Source organism: Salvelinus alpinus, chromosome 20 (assembly GCF_045679555.1).
Source record: "Salvelinus alpinus chromosome 20, SLU_Salpinus.1, whole genome shotgun sequence".
Taxonomy (NCBI): domain Eukaryota; kingdom Metazoa; phylum Chordata; class Actinopteri; order Salmoniformes; family Salmonidae; genus Salvelinus; species Salvelinus alpinus.
The window spans coordinates 25704803-25727202 of NC_092105.1; the positions used below are offsets into that span (position 1 = coordinate 25704803).

Here is a 22400-nt window from a genome sequence, read left to right on the forward strand (position 1 = left end):
AATGTTAATTTTTCTACCATAAGCTGCCTCCAACGTCATTTTAGAGAATTTGGCAGTAGGTCCAACTGGCCTCACAACCGCAGACCACGTATAACAATGCCAGCCCAGGACCTCCACATCCAGCTTCTTCACCTGCAGAATTGTTTGAGATCAGCCACCCAGATAGTTGATGAAACTGAAGAGTATTTCTGTCTGCAATAAAGCCATTTTGTGGGGGGTGGGAATAATTGTGATTGGCTGGGCCTGACTTCCCAGTCGGTGGGCCTATGCCCTCCCAGGCCCACCCATGGCTTGTACCCCTGCCCAGTTATGTGAAATCCATAGATTAGGGCCCAATTTATATATTTCAATTGACTGATTTCCTTATATAAACTTTAACTCAGTAAAAATTGTTGAAATTGTTGCATGCTGTGTTTATATTTTTGTTAAGTATATATTATTTGATATACACTTCAGCGTGTATGTGTCATCAGTGTGTACTGGGTCAGTGGCTGTTGTCCCGCTCCAAACCCACATACAGCTAGTCAGCACCTAGACCCTGCCAAACATTGTCTGTTTATATACTCACATGTTAGCAAAAACAAACTCTGGGAGGAGCTGGTTTCCAAGAGAAAAAGACTAAACCAGTCATCTATAGAGCCATGCTGCTCAGCTCAGGGAGTAATCAGGGCATAAATGATAAACTGATGATTGACATGTTCTGAGTGGGCTACTCCAGACTGCCTGGAAGTTCTATTTTCCTAAAACTCCAGAGCTGAAAGCCCTTATAGGGACCGCACCGCTCCTGATGTTAGATTGAGGATTGTATTCAGCATATTGCGCCGTTTCTCCTTCCATAGTTAGCGCGCTGGCGTTCCCCACGCGGTCACTGCAATGCCCCTGTACCTGTACCGTCACTTGAAGGACACTACTAATTTACGAAGCGTCTGATGGAACAAAACCCAAGATCAATTTAAATACCATTTCGTAATCCAGAACGAACAGGTGATCTACAGGTAACTGACAAAATAAAAATAACGCTTCAGTAAATAAGGGATACAACGTATATTTAAAGTTAATTAAGCGATTAACATTCCATCATGCTTAGGGTCATGTATACAAATTCCCAGTTGCCAATTATTTTGGCTACCATGGCTAGAAGAGTTCTCAGTGACTTTGAAAGAAGGGTCTCAAAGGAGACATAAGGGGTTTAAAGTGTGTGTGTGCGTCTCTCTGTTACCAGATCTCAACCTAATTGAACATGTATTGGAAATTCTGGAACAGCGTTTTCTGCCACCATCAACAAAACACCAAATGATTGAATTTATCGTGGAAGAATGGTATCAAATAGAGTTCCAGACACTTAGGCTACATGGCTAATATATGCCAAGGCCTATTGGTGGCCCAACGCCCTATTAACATACTATGTTGGTGTTTCCTTTATTTTGGCAGTTACCTGTAGAGCCTTTCTTGCGAAACATTCCGTGGAAAAATGTTATTAATCAATGAACCGCATGAAAACAAACAAATTTGTAAGGGCTGTTGCAAATTTGTAAGCCATACCAGGCAACCACAACCAACATAGAAACAGATAACATAGACTGCCCACCCAAAACACATGCCCTGACCTAAACACATACAAAAACAACATAAAACAGGTCAGGACCGTTACAAAATTAAATGTCGTAAAAAATATACATAGTGAGATAATTCACAGCAATAGCAGATGGAAGCAATATATATATATTTACTCCTAGGGAATTTAAATCCTGCAACACAATTTGTATTAGGATACAGCAATATTACTTTTTACTCAGTTGTAAAAACGATTCTGCTAAACTTTTATAGTGTTGGGCTGACTGTAGGCTGTACAGTGCCTTCAGAAAGTATTCACACCCCTTGATTTTCCCCCACATTGTGTTGTGTTACAGACTCAATTTAAAATGGATTTAATAGAGATGCTGTGTCACTGGCCTACACACAATACCCCATAATGTCAAAGTGGAATGATGTTTTGTGACATTTTTACAAATGTATTAAAAATGAAAAGCTGAAATGTGTTGAGTTAATAAGTATTCAACCCCTTTGTTATGGCAAGCCTAAATGAGTCCAGTAGTAAAGATTTGCTTAACAAGTCCCATAATAAGTTGCATGGACTCACTCTGTGTGCAATAGTGTTTAACATGATTTTTGAATGACTACATCATCTCTGTACCCCACACATACAATTACCTCTACGGTCCCTCAGTTAAGCAGTGCATTTCAAATCAAATGTATTTATATAGCCCTTCTTACATCAGCTGATATCTCAAAGTGCTGTACAGAAACCCAGCCTAAAACCCCAAACAGCAAGCAATGCAGGTGTAGAAGCACGGTGGCTAGGAAAAACTCCCAAGAAAGGCCAAAACCTAGGAAGAAACCTAGAGAGGAACCAGGCTATGAGGGGTGGCCAGTCCTCTTCTGGCTGTGCCGGGTGGAGATTATAACAGAGCATGGCCAAGATGTTCAAATGTTCATAAATAAATAATAATAATCACAGTAGTTGTCGAGGGTGCAACAAATCAGCACCTCAGGAGTAAATGTCAGTTGGCTTTTCATAGCCGATCATTAAGAGTATCTCTACCCCTCCTGTTGTCTCTAGAGAGTTGAAAACAGCAGGTCTGGGACAGGTAGCACATCCGGTGAACAGGTCAGGGTTCCATAGCCACAGGCAGAACAGTTGAAACTGGAGCAGCAGCACGGCCAGGTGGACTGGGGACAGCAAGGAGTCATCGTGCCAGGTAGTCCTGAGGCATGGACCTAGGGCTCAGGTCCTCCAAGAGAAAGAAAGAATTAGAGAGAGCATACTTAAATTCACACAGGACACTGGATAAGACAGGAGAATTACTCCAGATATAACAGACTGACCCTAGCCCCCCGACACATAAACTACTGCAGCATAAGTATTGGAGGTTGAGACAGGAGGGGTCAGGAGACACTGTGGCCCCATCCGATGATACCCCCGGACAGGGCCAAACAGGCAGGATATAACCCCACCCACTTTCCCAAAGCACAGCCCCCACACCACTAGAGGGATACCTTCAACCACCAACTTACCATCCTGAGACAAGACCGAGTATAGCCCACAAAGATCTCCGCCACGGCACAACCCAAGGGGGGGCACCAACCCAGACAGGAAGATCATGTCAGTGACTCAACCCATTTCAAACACAGATTCAATCACAAAGACCATGTAGGTTTCTCAATGCCTCGTAAAAAAAGGGCACCTATTAATAATAATCAATAATAATCAATGGTAAAAATAAAAAAGCAGCCATTGAATATCCCTTTGAGCATAGTGAAGTTATTAATTGCACTTTGGATGGTGTGTCAATACACCCAGTCACTACAAATTTACAGGCGTCCTTCCAAACTCAGTTGCCGGAGAAAAAGGAAACTGCTCAGGGATTTCACCATGAGGCCAATGGTGACTTTTAAAACAGTTACAGAGTTTAATGGTTGTGATAGGAGAACTGAGGATGGATTAACAACATTGTAGTTATTCCACAGTACTAACCTAAATGACAGAGTTAAAAGAAGGAAGCCTGTACAGAATACAAATATTACAAAACATGCATCCTGTTTGCAACAAGTCACTAAAGTAATACTGCAAAAAATGTGGCAAAGCACATAACTTTTTATCCTCAATACAAAGTGTTATGTTTGGGGCAAATCCAATACAACACATGACTGAGTACCACTCTCCATATTGTCAAGCATAGTGGTGGCTTTATCATGTTATGGGTATGCTTGTAATAGTTAAGGACTGGGAAGTTTTTCAGAATAAAAAATAAATGGAATGGAGGTAAGAACAGGCAAAATGGAGGTAAGAACAGACTGAACAGGTAAACCTGGTTCAGTCTGCTTCCACCAGACACTGGGAGATGAATTCATCTATCAGCAGGACAATAACCTAAAACACAAGGCCAAATATACACTGGAGTTGCTTACCAAGAAGACAGTGAATGTTCCTGAGTGGCTGAGTTACAGTTTTGACTTAAATCTGCTTGAAAATCTATGGCAAGACATGAAAATGGTTGTCTAGCAATGATCAACAACCAATTTTACTGAGCTTGAAGAATTATGAAAATAATAAATGGCCAAATGTTGTACAATCCAGGTGGGTAAAGTTCTTAGAGACATACCCAGAAATACTCACAGCTGTAATCGCTGCCAAATGTGATTCTAACATGTATTGACTTGTGGAATACTTATCTAATCAAGATATATTAGTGTTTTATTTTTCATGATTTGTTTTACAAAATGTTCGATTTTTTCTTACACTTCGACATTACAGAGTATTTAGTGTAGATCATTGACAAAAAATGTAAATTAAATCCATAAAAAATCCCACTTTGTACAACAAATTTTGGAAAAGTCAAGAGGTGTGAATACTTTCTGAAGGCACTGTAGTCTGTGGGTAATACTGGGAGTTAACTTTCCAATTCGCGTGTCTGCCACAGGGGGGTAGGGTCTTCTCCAATTTACCGGCGTCTCAGACAGTTCTGTGTCAGTAGCCATAGGATATAGGCTGCCACCATGGACGACCAGGGATATTATAGTAATAATAGAATCAATTCTACCAATTCAGGAGTTCATCGGAGAACAAATAGGCAGTCTGGAAATAATGCATGGCAAGAGCCCGGGGACTCCAATCCTGATGTCAATGCTAACGCACCTGTCAACGCGAACACCGACCCACAAACACAGCAGGATCCAACTCAGCCTCGATAGTGAGTAGTAGCCAATAATATTTATCTACATTAGAATATGTATTTTCCAATGTTTCAAGGGGATATTCGGGCTATATTGATAAGGAAGGTTCTCTTCTGCATCAAGTTTAAGAAAAATTGGGGAAAGTTTTGGAAGTATTATTATGTAAAAGTTGGGAATGCCATTCAAATTAAGAATGTTTTAAATTAAGTATTTATGTTATTAAGTCATATTCTCCTTTAGGCTACAGTAAATGTAAGTTTCGTTTCATGCTCTTAATTCCTGTGAAATGGAAGAGAAACCAGAGATTATTTTGAGGAGATGGAAAACTGCATTGCAATGGGCTGCGCGGTGCATTCTGGGCGATGGTGGGACAATTAGAGCTCTCCTTTCAGGAGTGAATGGGAGTCAATTGTGAGCAAGTTTAAAAACATAACATTACCATGAATTTCGTGAACATGAAGTACACAATTACACATATTTTGGAGATGAACTTGTTCTCTGTAATATCGTATAGCTTTGGAATCGTGACATTACGTACTTCCGAGGAAAATAGGCAGGTTTATCGACTCATACCTGATTTTGAGAAGGGATTGCGTGACGATTCAGTTAGCAACCGCGTGACACAGAATGACAACGTAAACGTGATTGGTCGACAGTTTGCTGGACGAGATGTTATACTTTGGCCATTCGTTCCTATCTCCTCCTTCCTGTCTCTAATATCTCTGGTGAAACTAGTCTATGCGCACGCATGAGCACATGAACAGACGCTTGCGTTCTGTTTTGGTGCACAAGAATATTGCCTCTGTCTGGTAAAACCCTTGGCACAGAAGATTATGATGGTTATTACACGTCTAAGTAGGGGGAGGCTTTTGCATTTCCCTTTCTCTCGCTTTCTCTGACTGGTTGCATCACCGCTTGATATGGCAACTGCTCCGCATACGACCGACCGCAAGGCGCTACAGAGGGTAGTGCGTAGTATGGCCCAGTACATCATTAGGGCCAAGCTTCCAGCCATCCAGGTCCTCTATACCATGTGGTGTCAGAGGAAGGCCCTAAAAATTGTCAAAGACTCCAGCCACCCTAGTGTTAGACTGTTCTCACTGCTACCGCACGGCAAGCGACACCGGAGCGCAAAGTCTAGGTCCAAATGCTCCTTAACCGCAATCCATTAGACTGCTGAACAGTTAATCAAATGGCTACCCAGACTATTTGAATTGACCCTCTTTTAACACTGCTGCTACTCACTGTTTATTATCTATGCATAGTCACTTTACCCCTACCTACATGTACATATTACCTCAATTTACTTCGACTAACCTTTACCCCAGCAAATTGACTCGGGACCGGTACCCCCTGTATATACTGTAGGCTCGTTATTGTTATTTTATTGTTTTACTTTTTGTTCGTTCTTAAATACAAATATATATTAACATTTAGCAAATATTTTCTTACAAAAAATGGTTGGTTAAGGGCTTGTAAGTCAGCATTTCGGTGCATGTGACAAATACAATTTGATTTTAATTTCCATGCTCTCTCTCTCAGTTCAGATGGGTTCACCATGATACCACCCATTGAATCACGAAGGAGTAAACTACAAATGAGTAAGTCTTGTTGTAGCGACCCTGGTATATTGACTCTGCCACTTGAGCACGCTTTTGTGGCACAATCGATTTCTGCGGGTCGGTTCGAGGTGCACTCCCTGCCTGTTTTATTACATTAGCATTGATATATCTCTCTATCCCTCCCTCCCTTCCCATCTACCCCTCCCTCCAGTAATAGTATATATTAGTAATATACTATATATTGTATTATAAACTGGGTGGGTCGAGCCCTGAATGCTGATTGGCTGACAGCCGTGGTATATCAAGTATGACAAAACATTTGTTTTTACTGTTCTTATTATGTTGGTAACCAGTTTATAATAGCAATAAGGCACCTCGGGGGTTTGTGGTATATGGCCAATATACCACGACCACGTTGTGTCGTGCCTAAGAACAACCCTTAGCCGTGGTATATACCACACCCCCTCGTGCCTTATTGCTTAAATATACTTGGAATATAAAATGCCAACATGTCACCATTCTCTCTTAACCTGCAGTGGCTCAGAAAGAAGAGGAGGATTTACAGAGATGGAAGGAAGCAAACAGACCTGGTCCTGTCCAGCTGGCCCCAGAGAGGCTAGGTACACACACACACACACACACACACACACACACACACACACACACACACACACACACACACACACACACACACACACACACATTAATAATATTATCTTCTAATGCATGTATCTCTGTAAGGTGGTGCTGTGTCATTGGCTGAGGCCAGAGAGAGGCAGCTGTTGGAGTTACGCCGATCTAAACTGCAGAAACAGGTATTCCATCATTCCATTTTACAATAAAGATGTATTTATAACTTTATGGCCCGTATTCCATCATTCCATTTTACAATAAAGATGTATTTATAACTTTATGGCCCGTATTCCATCATTCCATTTTACAATAAAGATGTATTTATAACTTTATGGCCCGTATTCCATCATTCCATTTTACAATAAAGATGTATTTATAACTTTATGGCCCGTATTCCATCATTCCATTTTACAATACAGATTTATTTATAACTTTATGGCCCGTATTCCATCATTCCATTTTACAATAAAGATGTATTTATAACTTTATGGCCTGTATTCCATCATTCCATTTTACAATAGAGATTTATTTATAACTTTATGGCCCGTATTCCATCATTCCATTTTACAATACAGATTTATTTATAACTTTATGGCCCGTATTCCATCATTCCATTTTACAATAAAGATGTATTTATAACTTTATGGCCCGTATTCCATCATTCCATTTTACAATACAGATTTATTTATAACTTTATGGCCCGTATTCCATCATTCCATTTTACAATAAAGATGTATTTATAACTTTATGGCCTGTATTCCATCATTCCATTTTACAATAGAGATTTATTTATAACTTTATGGCCCGTATTCCATCATTCCATTTTACAATACAGATTTATTTATAACTTTATGGCCCGTATTCCATCATTCCATTTTACAATAAAGATGTATTTATAACTTTATGGCCCGTATTCCATCATTCCATTTTACAATACAGATTTATTTATAACTTTATGGCCCGTATTCCATCATTCCATTTTACAATAAAGATGTATTTATAACTTTATGGCCCGTATTCCATCATTCCATTTTACAATACAGATTTATTTATAACTTTATGGCCCGTATTCCATCATTCCATTTTACAATACAGATTTATTTATAACTTTATGGCCTGTATTCCATCATTCCATTTTACAATACAGATGTATTCATACCTTTATGGCCCGTATTCCATCATTCCATTTTACAATACAGATGTATTTATACCTTTATGGCCCGTATTCCATCATTCCATTTTACAATACAGATTTATTTATAACTTTATGGCCCGTATTCCATCATTCCATTTTACAATACAGATGTATTCATACCTTTATGGCCCGTATTCCATCATTCCATTTTACAATACAGATGTATTCATACCTTTATGGCCCGTATTCCAGCCTGGCATTTAGAACCCTCACATTCTGTTAATTTCTTGATGATACCTTCTAAATAGCCCTTGACAGACAGTGTGAGTAAGTTGTCTACTTGTGTTGTGTGAAGCTGAGAAAAGAGGAGATGGATCGGCAACAGAAACAGTCTGAGGAAGAGGAGAATGACAGGATGAAGGCTAAACAGCGGGAGAAGGTAAGAGAGGGATGGAAAGGGTGTTAGCACTGTACAAATACATCTCTTACTTACTATTGATGTCACTGTATTGTTACATGAAAATAAAGGAGAGCCGCACATAAAGGAGAGGAGCTCAGATGCAAAAATGTAATTACCAACGTTTCGACAGCCAAGCTGTCTTCATCAGGGTGTAATCACAAACATTGCGGGATGACTCGTTTATATAGTGTCAAAAGACACACAGGTGTCTGTAATCATGGCCAAGAGTGGCCTAATATCATTGGTTAATTCTCAAATATTAAAATGACATACAAAGAACAGCATACAAAAAACAAATGGATAGCATACGATCATAGATTCATTTTAGACTACACAAGTTTACAAACAATTACAATGGCAAAGTCACAATAATCACAAGAATGGCTTCAGATCAAAGTCTACGTTGAGACCGGCGGGAGCAAGGGTCTTTAAGTTAAAGATCCAGGCAGCCTCTCGTTTTAACAATAAATTATCAAGGTCACCCCCTCTCCTAGGGAGGGTGACATGTCCGATGCCAATATACCTCAGAGACGAAATCGAGTGGCCTCCCTCCAAAAAGTGAGCCGCAACTGGGTAAGTCAAGTTTTTGCACCTAATGGTGCTACGATGCTCTGAGATACGTACTTTTAATTCGCGCTTTGTTTTACCCACATCATTTTTACCACAAGGACAAGTTATAAGATAAATAACTGCCTTAGTGGAGCACGTAATAACACTTTGATTGGAATCGATTTCCCTGTTTGTGGGTGTTTGAAGGATCTGCATTTATAAGTGCCATTGCATTGAGCACAGCCATTACACTTGTAATTTCCATCCAGTAGGGGCGCAAAGGAATATCTTGGGGTGGTAAATCAGAGTGTACCAATTGGTCTCTGAGATTTCTGCCCCGCGAGAATACGATCAAGGGAAGGTCCGAAAACACATTACCGAGACTATCATCGGATTTTAGAATGTGCCAATGTTTGTGAACGATTCCCTTAATTTGTTCAGAGTGCTTTGAATAGCGGGTAGTTAGAATTTAAGAATGCGTCTTTTTGCGAGACTGCCCTTGAAAAAGGTCATGTCTCGTTTTGTTTTGAATTTTCTCAATGGCAATATTAATCTGATCATTTTGTACCCCCTCTCCTTGAACTTTCTTTGCGTCTCAGCCATATTTCTGTCGAAATCTGATTGTTTTTTGCAAATTCTTTTGATTCGACAGAATTGGCTGTAGGGCAAACAATTTTTCAAGGGAAGTGGGTGACAACTGTCAGCCCTCAACAAACTGTTACGATCAGTAGGTTTCCTGTAAAGATCAGTGTATAGAACATTATTTTCTCAGAAGATCAAGAAAACTGATTTGACATGTCAGATTGCATAGTAAATCTCAGGTGCTCAGAACAAGGGTTAAGAAAAGCATGGAACGCCTGGAGCTGTTTTGCATCACCCCTCCACAGAACAAAAATATCATCAATATACCGTTTCCACATAATAATGTTAGGCAAGAAAACATTTTTGAGAGGATTGAAAATAGACTGTTTCTCCATGTAACCCACATACAAATGAGCATAGTTAGGAGCCATGGGGGATCCCATAGCAGTACCCTTTGTCTGAATAAAGAAATCATTTAGGAACATGAAGTAGTTATGTGTGAGTACTATTTCAGCCAATGTTATAATGCATGCACTGGAAGGTACTTCATTAGGGTCACGTTGCAGAAGAAAATGTTCCATAGTTTCATTACCGCCCTCGTGTGGAATATGTGTATAACGACTCAACATCAAAAGTAACTAACAAGGTATTCTCAGGGAGAGGATCAAGAGATTCAATGATATAGATCATACTGCTGGTGTCCTGGACAGTAAAGATATTATTCTGAAATTGGGAAGTAGGGCCACTTCTAAGTTTCTTGTAAAAGGTGTTGTCAAGCAGCTGTCTATGACACTCATTTACATAAGCTGTCCTATCCATAAGTACAACCGACCCACCCTTGTCAGCAGGACGAATAAGGACTGAGGTATCGGATTGTAAATCAAGCAAAGCTTGTTTTTCATCCTTAGGTAAATTATGGAAAGATTTGGACTCCTGTTTGTTCTTAAGGAGATGAGCAACATCTTTTTCAACAACTCTGCAATATGTCTCGATAGAGTGATTGCGATTAGCTGGAGGTACAAAATAACTCTTGCTTCTAAAAGGAGTCGGAGTATGTGCAGGTGAGCAACCTACTGGTTCAATAGAAATGTCAGGATTAGGGGAGCTAAAGTATTCCCTTAAACGGCTGTTTCTAAAAAACTTAACATGTCTACCTTCACATCAAAGTTGTTGCACTGGGTTGTAGGCACAAAAGATAACCCTTTATTAAGCAAAGAGACATGGGCAGGGCTCAATATCTTGCTTGATAAATTAAAGACACTCAGTCCCGTGGGTTCTGGGACCGTGTGAACTTGTGTAGTCTAAAATGAATCTATGATCGTATGCTATCCATTTGTTTTGTGTATGCTGTTCTTTGTATGTCATTTTAATATTTGAGAATTAACCAATGATATTAGGCCACTCTTGGCCATGATTAAAGACACCTGTGTGTCTTTTGACACTATATAAACGAGTCATCCCGCAGTGTTTGTGATTATACCCTGATGAAGACAGCTTGGCTGTCGAAACGTTGGTAATTACATTTTTGCGTCTGAGCTCCTAGAGTGTGCGGCTCTCCTTTATTTTCAAGTTTTCTACTCCGCTAGCCAGCACCTCGCCTAAATAGGTGTGTGTTTCTTTTTCTTCTAGACTGTATTGTTACATACCATATACTGTAGGTATACAGAAGGTATTGTTTCTCTCTGTAATACCATTTCATTCCAACAGTTGTCACTGCAGACAGCTGGCAGGCACACTAAAACAATCCTAGATGTGGTGATTGAATGAGAGAGAGAGCGAGAGAGAGAGAAAGAAAGAAAGGAAAATAGACAGAGAGAAAGAGACATATCCACACCCATCATTAAGGAGACAATAGTTCCCTGACTGATTGATGAGCCTTGGTGTTTCCAGGAACCACAGGCTGCAGCAGAGAGAGCTGTTAGACATGTTCACGTCCATGTCTGGCTGGCCTTCTCTGAGTGGTGAATACAGACAGAGATGTCTTAATAGTGGTTCATAAAGGACACCAGAGCAGTGGTTACGGAACCTATAACGAGTTGTCACCTTAATAACATTTCAAGCACTGTCTTATGACCCACCTAATGAAGCTGACCATGTTTCTCTCCACAACCTAGTCCTTGATTGTAACCTGAGAGGGAATGGTTACGAGAAGTCACTACTAATTAGTAACAAGTCACTGATGTGTTCAACTATGTTACAGGCTGAGAGACTGGAGGAGAGGAGAGAACAGGAGGAGAGGCAGAGGAGAGAAGTTCTCCAACAGGACCACCTCAGGTCAGCACTTTGAACTTGTGAATAAACAAGGTGTTTCTGTAGCAGACATCAGAGGAGATGGAGGCGTGTGACACACACTTAACCTGTCTCTCCCTGTTTACCCTCACATCCGTCACTGAACCATGTAAACCCTTCTACTCACCTGAAGTAACATACTGTATCATTACAGGTGGAGGAGAGTCAAAAACTGAAGGAGAATGCAGAACCCTTGCACTTTAATGGATGTTTATGTACAGAGTGCAGGAATCTCTTCTCCAAAGCATAATAATATTAACACTGGTCCAAACACCTAGCCCTTAAGCACCCCACAGAGTTATTGTGTTGTTGGAACCCTGGCTACATTCCAACCCCTCTGGAGGAAAGTGTCTGTTTGATGTCACACCACTGGCACCAGCCTAACAATAACAAACATGACACAACAACACACTAGGAGAACTGTAGGGAAGGACAAATACAAACATGTAGAGACAGACAGGCGGGCGGGCGGACGGGCGGGCGGACGGAGGGAGGGAGGGAGGGAGCATGTTGGAGTCAGGGGTAGAGAGAGGAGAGGCGGTTACAGAGTACAGATGACGGGGCTAGAGATGGGACTGAGACGGGGACAGGACAGTTAGGACAGAGGACTGAGACACAGGACAGGAAAGAGGATGAAGACAGTAAGAGTCAGACCAGGACAAACAGACTAGGTGACTCCTCTGAAACAGCATCTTGCTGTGGGGAGAATCAGGAGTGTCTGCTGAAAACATTAACACCACTGTGTGTGTGTGTGTGTGTGTGTGTGTGTGTGTGTGTGTGTGTGTGTGTGTGTGTGTGTGTGTGTGTGTGTGTGTGTGTGTGTGTGTGTGTGTGTGTGTGTGTGTGTGTGTGTGTGTGTGTGTGTGTGTGTGTGATCTGCAGGAAGACAAAGCAGTTCCTTCAGAGGGTGGAGAGGTCAGATGCAGCTCCATTGGCAGTGACTAGTGCCTCACACACATCACCCTGGGTAGGACTATGTGTGTGTGTATCCTAGACAGGGCCCTGGGTTCAGAACTCTCAGAGCTGTGGCTGTGAGGTCAGGGGTAATTCACACCAATGGATCCATCTTTGTATACGATCTGCTTTCATTGACCGGGGTGGAGTGGGGATAAACTCAGCCCCAGAAATGTTGGTCCAGCCCAGCCCGGGGAGAGGACCCATCCCCTTAATATTATCCTCTGGTCAGAGCTAGTGGACACTGTGTGTGTGTGTGTGTGTGTGTGTGTGTGTGTGTGTGTGTGTGTGTGTGTGTGTGTGTGTGTGTGTGTGTGTGTGTGTGTGTGTGTGTGTGTGTGTGTGTGTGTGTGTGTGTGTGTGTGTGTGTGTGTGTGTGTGTGTGTGTGTGTGTGTGTGTGTGTGTGTGTGTGTGTGTGTGTGTGTGTGTGTGTGTGTGTGTGAGAGAGCCTGTGCACAGAGAGACTTTAGAGGGTATGATTGGATTTAAGTAAGTATAAATAAATACACACTAGAAGTCTTGCCGTCTCTTTCACTCTCTCTCTCTCTCTGTCTTTCTTTCTTTACCCTCGCTTTCCTTCTCCATCTCTTTCTCCATCTCTTTCTCTCTCTCTCTCTATCCCACCTCTCCTCATAATTTGATGGTTATAGGAAGGGAGTTGGTGGGGTGAGGCTCACAGAGTTCACATAAAGTACGGAGAGATGAGAGAGAGAGATGGATGGATAGAGAGAGAGAGAGATGGATAGAGAGAGAGAGAGAGATGGATGGATAGAGAGAGAGAGATGGATGGATAGAGAGAGCGAGAGAGATGGATAGAGAGAGAGAGAGAGAGAGAGATGGATAGAGAGAGAGAGAGTGAAAGGGAGGGAGAGAGGGGGGGGGAGTTCACTGCTGACAGACCAAGGGTGGAATAACCTGCGTAGTTCTGGTGAAAGTACCTGGAAGGAAGCCAGGCTGTCAGCCAATGGGAGGCCAGGATGCAGGAAGACCTGCCAATCACAGAGGTCATCTTTGCTATGTCATCCAGGTCACTATGTCAACCAGCTCCAGAAGAACCAATCAATCTACCTGGAGAGGATGGAGAAATAGACCACAAGCCATCATAGCTTAATGTGTGTAATATACTATTGTTTGTATGTAGTGGTAATAATAGTAGTGTTGATGTCTCATCTCAGCCCTAGCCTGGTCTCAGTGGTGTCGTGTCTGGTGATGTGCAGACAGCAGACAGGGGAGAGCAGGAAGGAAGTTTCTCAGGGTTTGAGTATGTGTGTGTTTGGGAAGGGTTTCATACTGTACTGACTGACAACAGTATTATGTGTCAACTGACATCTTTATTCAAATTGCACACACAGTTGTGGTAGACAGACAGATAGACAGAGGAAATGTTTTCTTGTGTGGCTTTTCTCATTGTTGTGCAAGTTTCTCTAGTTTCCCTTATTTCTCACCTTATTGGGAGAATTAGCAGTGCCAGGAGTGATAGAGAAGGAGAGAGAGAGGGTGAGGGGAGGGAGAGAGAGAGGGTGAGGAAAGGGAGAGAGAGGGTGAGGAAAGGGAGAGAGAGGTTGAAGAGAGGGAGGGAGAGAGAGAAATAGAGGGAGAGAGAGTGAGGAGAGGGAGAAAGAGAGAAGAGGGAAAAGAGAGTGAGAGAGGGAGAAGGGAGAGAGAGGAGAGTGTGGAGAGTGAGAGAGGGAGAGGCTGAGTAAAGGGAGAGTGAGAGAGGGAGAGGAGAGTGAGAGAGGGAGAAGAGAGAGAGAGAGGCTGAGTAAAGGAAGAGTGAGAGAGGGAGAAGAGAGAGAGGAGAGTGAGAAGAGAGAGAGAGAGGCTGCGTAAAGGGAGAGGGAGAGAGAGAGAAAGAGGGTAAGGAGAGAGGGTGAGGAAAGGGAGAGAGAAAGAGGTTGAGGAGAGAGAGAGGGTACGGAGAGGGAGAGAGAGAGGGAGAAGAGAACAAGAGAGAGGGTAAGGATAGGGAGAGAGAGAGGGTGAGGAGAGGGAGAAGAGAGAGAGGGTGAGGAGAAAGAGCGATGGGAAGAGGGCTGCATGCAAAGATAAGGAAACAGGACAGGAATAGAGAAATAGAGAGAGTGATAGCAGAAGAGAGAAAGGGATTCCTCTCCCTGACAGGCAGTGACTGTAGGAGAACCCCAAAAGATAGAAATATCACATGACAATACCTGTCATCCCTGTGGAGACAGACATATACAGAATAATGTGTGTAGCGGTATGCCTCTCCAGATTACATAGAGATCCTACATTCTATTCATATATTTTCTGCTTGTTTTCTCTGAAAACATGGTAGTGAAGGAGTGTCAGGATGTCTGTGTTCCTGCTTTACTCTCTACTGACCTGGTCCTCTGGAGGTGCTCCAGACTGCAGTACTGGATCCCTCCAAGCTAAACCAACGTCACAGACCCAGTGATCAAAGCCGCCGAACAGGAGGGGGGAGAGCAACGGGAAGAAGGGGGAGAGAGTGTGGTTGATGTGGTCTCTACTGGGGTACTGGGGAATTTGTTGTTCTTTCAGAGATGGTTCCTTAAGGGACGATTAATATTCCTTATATCCTCTGTTTGTGTGGGGGAGTGTGCGTGCACGTGTGTGTGTGTCTGTGTGAGTTTTGTGTTGTGTGTGCGCACTCCCTACTCTCCAGAGTCGGAGGATAGAGAACAGAGAAAGAGAAAAAGCCTGACACCAGAAAAACAACATTCTCTCTCTCTCTCTCTCTCTCTCTCTCTCTCTCTCTCTCTCTCTCTCTCTCTCTCTCTCTCTCTCTCTCTCTCTCTCTCTCTCTCTCTCTCTCTCTCTCTCTCTCTCTCTCTCTCTCTCTCTCTCTCTCTCTCTCTCTCTGTTTCTGCTCTCTCTCTGCCTCTCTTTTTCTGCTCTCTTTCTCTCTCTTGCTCTCTCTCTGTGTGTGTGTATGTGTTCAAGAGGCCTGAGACCCTGTTTTCTTATGTTCCTCTCCTGCAGGCCAGAGCCCAGGATTACAGGGCAGAGAGGAAAGAGGAGGAGAACACAGCTCTACAGCTGAAGAAGGAGGCACAGAGGATGAAGGTACCTTGTCAAATATACAACCATTGCTAACAAATGTTATCGGTATATGTAGCCCAAGCAGGAATGAAACTACAGTTCAGTTATCGGGGCAGTACTAATCCATGTTCTTCCTTTCAGAGTGAGGTTTTGGAGAGGAAAGAGAGTGATCAAGAGGAGGAGAGGAAGAGAGAATTGAGAAGGTGTGCTCATTTTTACAACAATGTTCAAACCTAACCTCATTTTTTTATGTTGAGTGATCTGTTTAGACATTGTTCCCTTATTTATTTTTGCTCCAGTAGTTGGCTGGATGGCCTGTAATCTATTGATATTTCAAATCTCTTTTTAATAGTTTAAAATATATTATTATCCCTGTAAAGGAGATGTTGCTTGCAGCGTTACAAACATTAGCATAGAAACATACTGAATACATTCCAAGGAAACACATACATTTTATAACACAAAATGATTATGTCTGGTGGCAGGGGGAGATCAGCTTTCCTCAACCGACTGCAGGGTGGGGGCACAGAGGCTGCAGGGGGGCAGATTGAGCTACAGCGCCCCCCTGTGGCTATGGAGGAGGACAGAAGAGACTGGCAGACCCATAGACAGACCTCCCGACCACAAGACAGCTTTACATCCCCGGAGCCTGACCCAGCACACAGCACCTCAGAGTGGCGAGAGGAGACCAGTAAGACACACACGGATGCACGTACACATACACACTTGCACACTGAGTACCGTTAATTACAATGTGTCAGTAAGGGAGGGAAATTCTGGTGTCTCTGAGCCAAGCTGTCAAGTAGAAAGGAAAAGCTTCTCAGTGTGATGCTGTCAGAGAGAGAGTTCAGAGAGAGAGTCGGGAATGACTTCACGGCTCTCACCTCACTTGCCATGGGCCACTTTGACCACTGCCGCCTATCTACAAAAAAGGCAATAATACAGTGTAGTGTAAATACAATTCCAAAAGAATGTATGAATCAATGTGTCAAAGACATTCCAGTGGTCAGGGCTTGAAACACATCTTACAGATGCTTCTGACATGATTTCATTTTCCTGGTGCCAAGGTGTGCAGTCTTCAGATGTGTGTGTGTGTGTGTGTGTGTGTGTGTGTGTGTGTGTGTGTGTGTGTGTGTGTGTGTGTGTGTGTGTGTGTGTGTGTGTGTGTGTGTGTGTGTGTGTGTGTGTGTGTGTGTGTGTGTGTGTGTGTGTGTGTGTGTGTGTGTTTGTGCAGAAGACTAAACCCTTTAAATGAACCCATCAATGGCAGCAGCCATTGCCAAAGCCCACATAGCAGCAGCAGGACAGGAGGAGATGTTCTGTTGACTAGAGTTTCCTCATAACAAAGGTACACTTTGATTCCCTTCCCACGTTCCTGGGCTTCTGTAGCTGATGGCATCTGATGCTTGAGCTTATTTCTGTTGGATTTCACTGTTCACGTCAGGAACAGTTCACGTCAGGGACAGTTCACGTCAGGGACAGTTCACTTCAGGGACAGTTCACGTCAGGGACAGTTCACGTCAGGGACAGTTCACGTCAGGGACAGTTCACATCAGGGACAGTTCACTTCAGGGACAGTTCACGTCAGGGACAGTTCACTTCAGGAACAGTTCACTTCAGAAACAGTTCACGTCAGGAACAGTTCACTTCAGGAACAGTTCACTTCAGGAACAGTTCACGTCAGGGACAGTTCACTTCAGGGACAGTTCACGTCAGGGACAGTTCACGTCAGGGACAGTTCACGTCAGGGACAGTTCACTTCAGGGACAGTTCACGTCAGGGACAGTTCACTTCAGGGACAGTTCACGTCAGGGACAGTTCACTTCAGGGACAGTTCACGTCAGGGACAGTTCACGTCAGGAACAGTTCACGTCAGGGACAGTTCACTTCAGGGACAGTTCACTTCAGGAACAGTTCACTTAAGGGACAGTTCACTTCAGGAACAGTTCACTACAGGAACAGTTCACGTCAGGGACAGTTCACTTCAGGAACAGTTCACTTCAGGAACAGTTCACTTCAGGGACAGTTCACTTCAGGGACAGTTCACTTCAGGAACAGTTCACTTCAGGAACAGGTCACGTCAGGAACAGTTCACGACAGGAACAGTTCACGTCAGGGATAGTTCACTTCAGGAACAGTTCACGTCAGGGATAGTTCACGTCAGGAACAGTTTACGTCAGGGACAGTTCACGTCAGGAACAGTTCACTTCAGGGACAGTTCACCTCGGGAACAGTTCACTTCAGGCGCACACGGACAGTTCACCGGGACGCCTCAGGAACAGTTCACTTTCAGGAACAGTTCACATCGGCGTCCAGGAACAGTTCACTTCAGGAACAGTTCACTTCAGGAACAGTTCACATCAGGAACAGTTCACTTCAGGGACAGTTCACGTCAGGGACCGTTCACTTCAGGAACAGTTCACATCAGGAACAGTTCACTTCAGGAACAGTTCACTTCAGGAACAGTTCACATCAGGAACAGTTCACTTCAGGGACAGTTCACTTCAGGAACAGTTCACTTCAGGGACAGTTCACTTCAGGAACTACTGCTACTCGTCATCACATCTGCAAAATACTTTTGCTCTCACAGTCACATCGCACCCATGAAAACTTGCATTATTTACCCAAGGCAATGCCTAGGCTTTGCTCAGTGGGTTTCGCAGGAAACCTGGGTTCGAACCCAGCTGTCATCACAGTAAACATAGTTTTCTGCCTGTCAGTGCAGAGCTTTGCCTGGCCACACTATCTCAGCCATCATCCCTGACAAACCAACGCCATTCATCCTCTCTAACCAGTTAGCAGCAGCCTGTGAACTGGCTTGGATGGCCCATTGCCAGGGTTGTGGGTTTGATGCCAGGCTTTTGGGTTCCATGCCGGGGTTGTGGGTTTGATGATAGGGTTGTGGGTTCGATGCTGCGGTTTTGGGTTCGATGCCAGTGTTGTGGGTTCGTTGCCAGGGTTGTGGGTTCGATGCCAGGGTTGTGGGTTCGTTGCCAGGGTTGTGGGTTCGATGCCAGGGTTGTGGGTTCGATGCCAGGGTTTTGGGTTCGTTGCCAGGGTTCATTGCCAGGGTTGTGGGTTCGATGCCAGGGTTGTGGGTTCGATGCCAGGGTTTTTGGTTCGTTGCCAGCGTTGTGGGTTCGATGCCAGGGGTGTGGGTTCGTTGCCAGGGTTGTGGGTTGGTCCTGAAGACACCCGTCAACTTGGATCCGATAGCTGTTGTAAATGGCCATGTTCAGTAAGCACCCTCATTAGGGTGTAATGGTCAGAGTCCAGTTGTCAACTGGAAATAGTTTTGGAGAAAAGCATCTGTTGGCTAAATGGCCGTGGTGATTAGGATGTAAAGAGGATGCTAGTCCTTCACCACCATAACACTCCTAATCTCCTCCTGGCTGGCTGATGCCCTCTCCCTCCAGGCTCCTCACACTGCCCTGCTCTCTGTGTGTGTGTGTATCTGTGTATGAGTGTGTGTGTGTATGTGATCAGGGCCTGTTATAGTGTGGTTAGTTGGAGGATCAGGTTGGATCAGAATGACTGTGGTGGAAGATCAGTGTTTCTTATTTTTCTTTCTCTCCATCCCTCTCTCTCTCTCTTCTCCGGTCATCTGTCCTTCCTGGCTGAACCAGATGACCCAGCAGAGAGCATCATGGGAGTGTCCTCTGACTGCAGTGAATGGGCTTGGTCTGGGATGAGACTGTCATCCTAATGTCTTGTCTGACTGTGTGTATGTGTGTGTGTGTGTATGTGTGTGTGCGTGCATGCGTGTATGTGTGTATGTGCGTGTGTGCGTGTGTGCGTGCGTGCGTGCGTGCGTGTGTGTGTGCGTGTGTGTGTGCGTGGGACTGGATGAGGCTTTGGTGTTTAGAACACAAAGCAGAGCTCTGTGTCTGTCATCCTTTCTCATTACAAGGAACATTCATCCAAAATCAAAGTTTCAAAACGTTTCATAACTCATAAAGTGGTCTAAAGTCAAGTCTAAATTCCACGTCATCTGTTGCACAGATCCAGCTGTATGCAGAAGAAATATACAGCTTTCATTTAGGGTTTGATAGGTCAGGATATGGTACCTCTGTCTCCATACCCCAGCGTTTAGATACAGATGTAGGATCTTCATTTGATCACTCTTTTGTTGCTGAAAATGTTCCTGCTGGAAATGCAGATGAGCTTTGTGATTTACATAAATTCACTGAAACCCCACATTAACACACAGTTATATTAACAGTATTGCACTTTTCATGTAGCCTACTGTTGGCCAGCTAATAGCCTAACCACCGATCAATCAACATTATGGACAAAGCGTTCAAATCCTGTTGCTGCAGGATTATTTTGCTGTGACAATATACATTTGAAATTAAGATCCTGCATCTGTATTCAGAACTAAAGGATCACACACTGTGTGTGGTATAAAAGTCCATGAGAGCAGTTGTCTTGCTTTCCCAGGCTTGTCAAGAGACCCCAACAAAGGATTTCTTTGTTGCCTAATATGACTGGAAAAATCATACGTGTGCATAAATGTAAAATGTAACACTGAACTCCTTTTTCTCCTGTAGATCCAGACTTTGAGTGGGTTGTGATGAAGCTTCAGAATAGCTTCCCGTTCTGTGAGAGACCCTTTCTGGAGGACATCGTCATTCAGTGTAACGGAGACTATCAACAGGCCTATGACTTACTGATCTAGTGTTGCAGAGACTACCAACAGGCATGTGTGCTAGTCTAATGACAACCCTTGTGTATTAACTTTTACTGCTGAATCTTCCTCATATCTCTGTCTAGTACTAATAATATTGTGAACCTTGAAAGTAATAGTAGAATTGTGAAACTTGATTCTGTAATAATGATAATATTGTGAAACTTGACAATATCTATTAGATGAAGTAATGATACCATTGTGAAAGGTAATATCTTAGTAATAATAATAGAGTGAAACTACTTAATTTCTTCAGCACAAATGACAAATTGCTCCATTGTGTCTGACATTGATTTAGGATTATGTGTTTTTTACAAATGAGTTGTAGGGCACTAGGATGAGTCAGCATCTTAATATCCATTTGGCTTTTAACAAGTTCATTGTGTTGTTATGGAAACATCTGTCCTGTTTTCTGTTTCTCTGTATAAAGGCTAATCACAACAACATGTTGGCTATCCATTACAAGGGTTTCTCATCTGTAAGATGGACAACAATAGACCGTCTCCCTTGGCGTGTCCTATTAGATCATATATTGGGTCTTTATGTTCTGTGTCACCTCTGGTTTCACTGAAATGTTTGACTTTTCACTTTGTATTCTTCAGATGTTTCCCTGATTGAATTAGTATTGTAATGTTTGGGTCAGCTATCCAGGGCTGTGTTTAATAAATCGTTGTTCAACATGATACTATGCATGGTTGAAGAAGCTTTGTCTTTGTCTTTCTATGATGCTGTACTTTGTAAGGGTACTTGCGAATAGGTCTTTGTCAGTTGACCCAAAATAGAACAACATAGAAGCCAGTGTTTGTAAAAATAGGACACAAAGGTGATTTAAAAAAAACAACAAAAAAAACACTTCCATTCATTATTTACCAGACAATAGCGATGTCATCCCCTTCTTATAAATGACCAGAACAAAGAACAGAGTGGTACTTTCACATGGCACAGGGTTGTGTTACTGCCAACCAAAACCCCTCTCAGATATAATGGAAGTACTTATGGTAAATGTGACTCCACAAAGTCTTCAGAGATGACCTGGAGATCTTCCTGTTCCCATCTCAAATGGGCCGGGTTGAGATACAGTAACTTAACAACCAACGTCATGCCTCTTCAGCTACACAGTGAGGATAGGAGTACACCTGAACACACCTGCCATAGCTGAAGCAGCTTGTGTGTGTATATGTATTGTTTCCAATGGGCTTTTGTTCGCTATCTCTTAAGTGGACGAGTCCTCTGTCCCAAGATGAATGTTGTGTGTACATACAGTTGACTAAATCGTGGTACAAACCACCACCCTCAGTATAATCAAACCAGTATTGCACAAAGCTTTGTCTTGATGAGACCATGCTATAATAAGGTATCACGTGATGATTCTCGGGCGGTATATGTGTATCTGTTAAAGGATCTGGCGCACACACAAATGCGCACACACACACAGTAAGCAGTAGCAGCTGACTTGACAAGTGTATGATATGCACAGGAAACGTGGGAGGTTAGCTACAAAGAAGACAGAAACTCATAGAATCTACCCAAAATTAGTCAATGTCAAAAACAACGTTCTCTCAGGGATGTAGATATAGCTAGCCCTAACCCCAACTTCCTGTCCACACCCCAGCTCAGCCCTAACCCCAACTTCCTGTCCACACCCCAGCTCAGCCCTAACCCCAACTTCCTGTCCACACCCCAGCTCAGCCCTAACCCCAACTTCCTGTCCACACCCCAGCTCAGCCCTAACCCCAACTTCCTGTCCACACCCCAGCTCAGCCCTAACCCCAACTTCCTGTCCACACCCCAGC

At 43.2% G+C, this 22400-nt stretch overlaps 1 protein-coding gene across 2 annotated transcripts; it reads left to right on the forward strand.

The window, feature by feature from the left end:
* The first annotated feature begins 4427 nt into the window (after positions 1 to 4427).
* Positions 4428 to 21290, forward strand: epsti1 (epithelial stromal interaction 1). Of its 2 annotated transcripts, XM_071355095.1 has the most exons (12): positions 4428 to 4751; positions 6277 to 6335; positions 6833 to 6916; positions 7038 to 7111; positions 8420 to 8503; positions 11856 to 11929; positions 12827 to 12911; positions 15861 to 15944; positions 16062 to 16123; positions 16406 to 16611; positions 20471 to 20601; positions 20640 to 20777. In XM_071355095.1, the coding sequence occupies exons 1-11, from the start codon at positions 4558 to 4560 to the stop codon at positions 20596 to 20598; spliced, it is 1134 nt and encodes a 377-aa protein (XP_071211196.1). In that variant the 5' UTR covers positions 4428 to 4557; the 3' UTR covers positions 20599 to 20601; positions 20640 to 20777. The 2 variants fall into 2 exon arrangements, with proteins under 2 accessions (XP_071211196.1, XP_071211195.1); XM_071355094.1 differs by having other exon boundaries at positions 20471 to 21290.
* The last annotated feature ends 1110 nt before the right edge of the window (positions 21291 to 22400 follow it).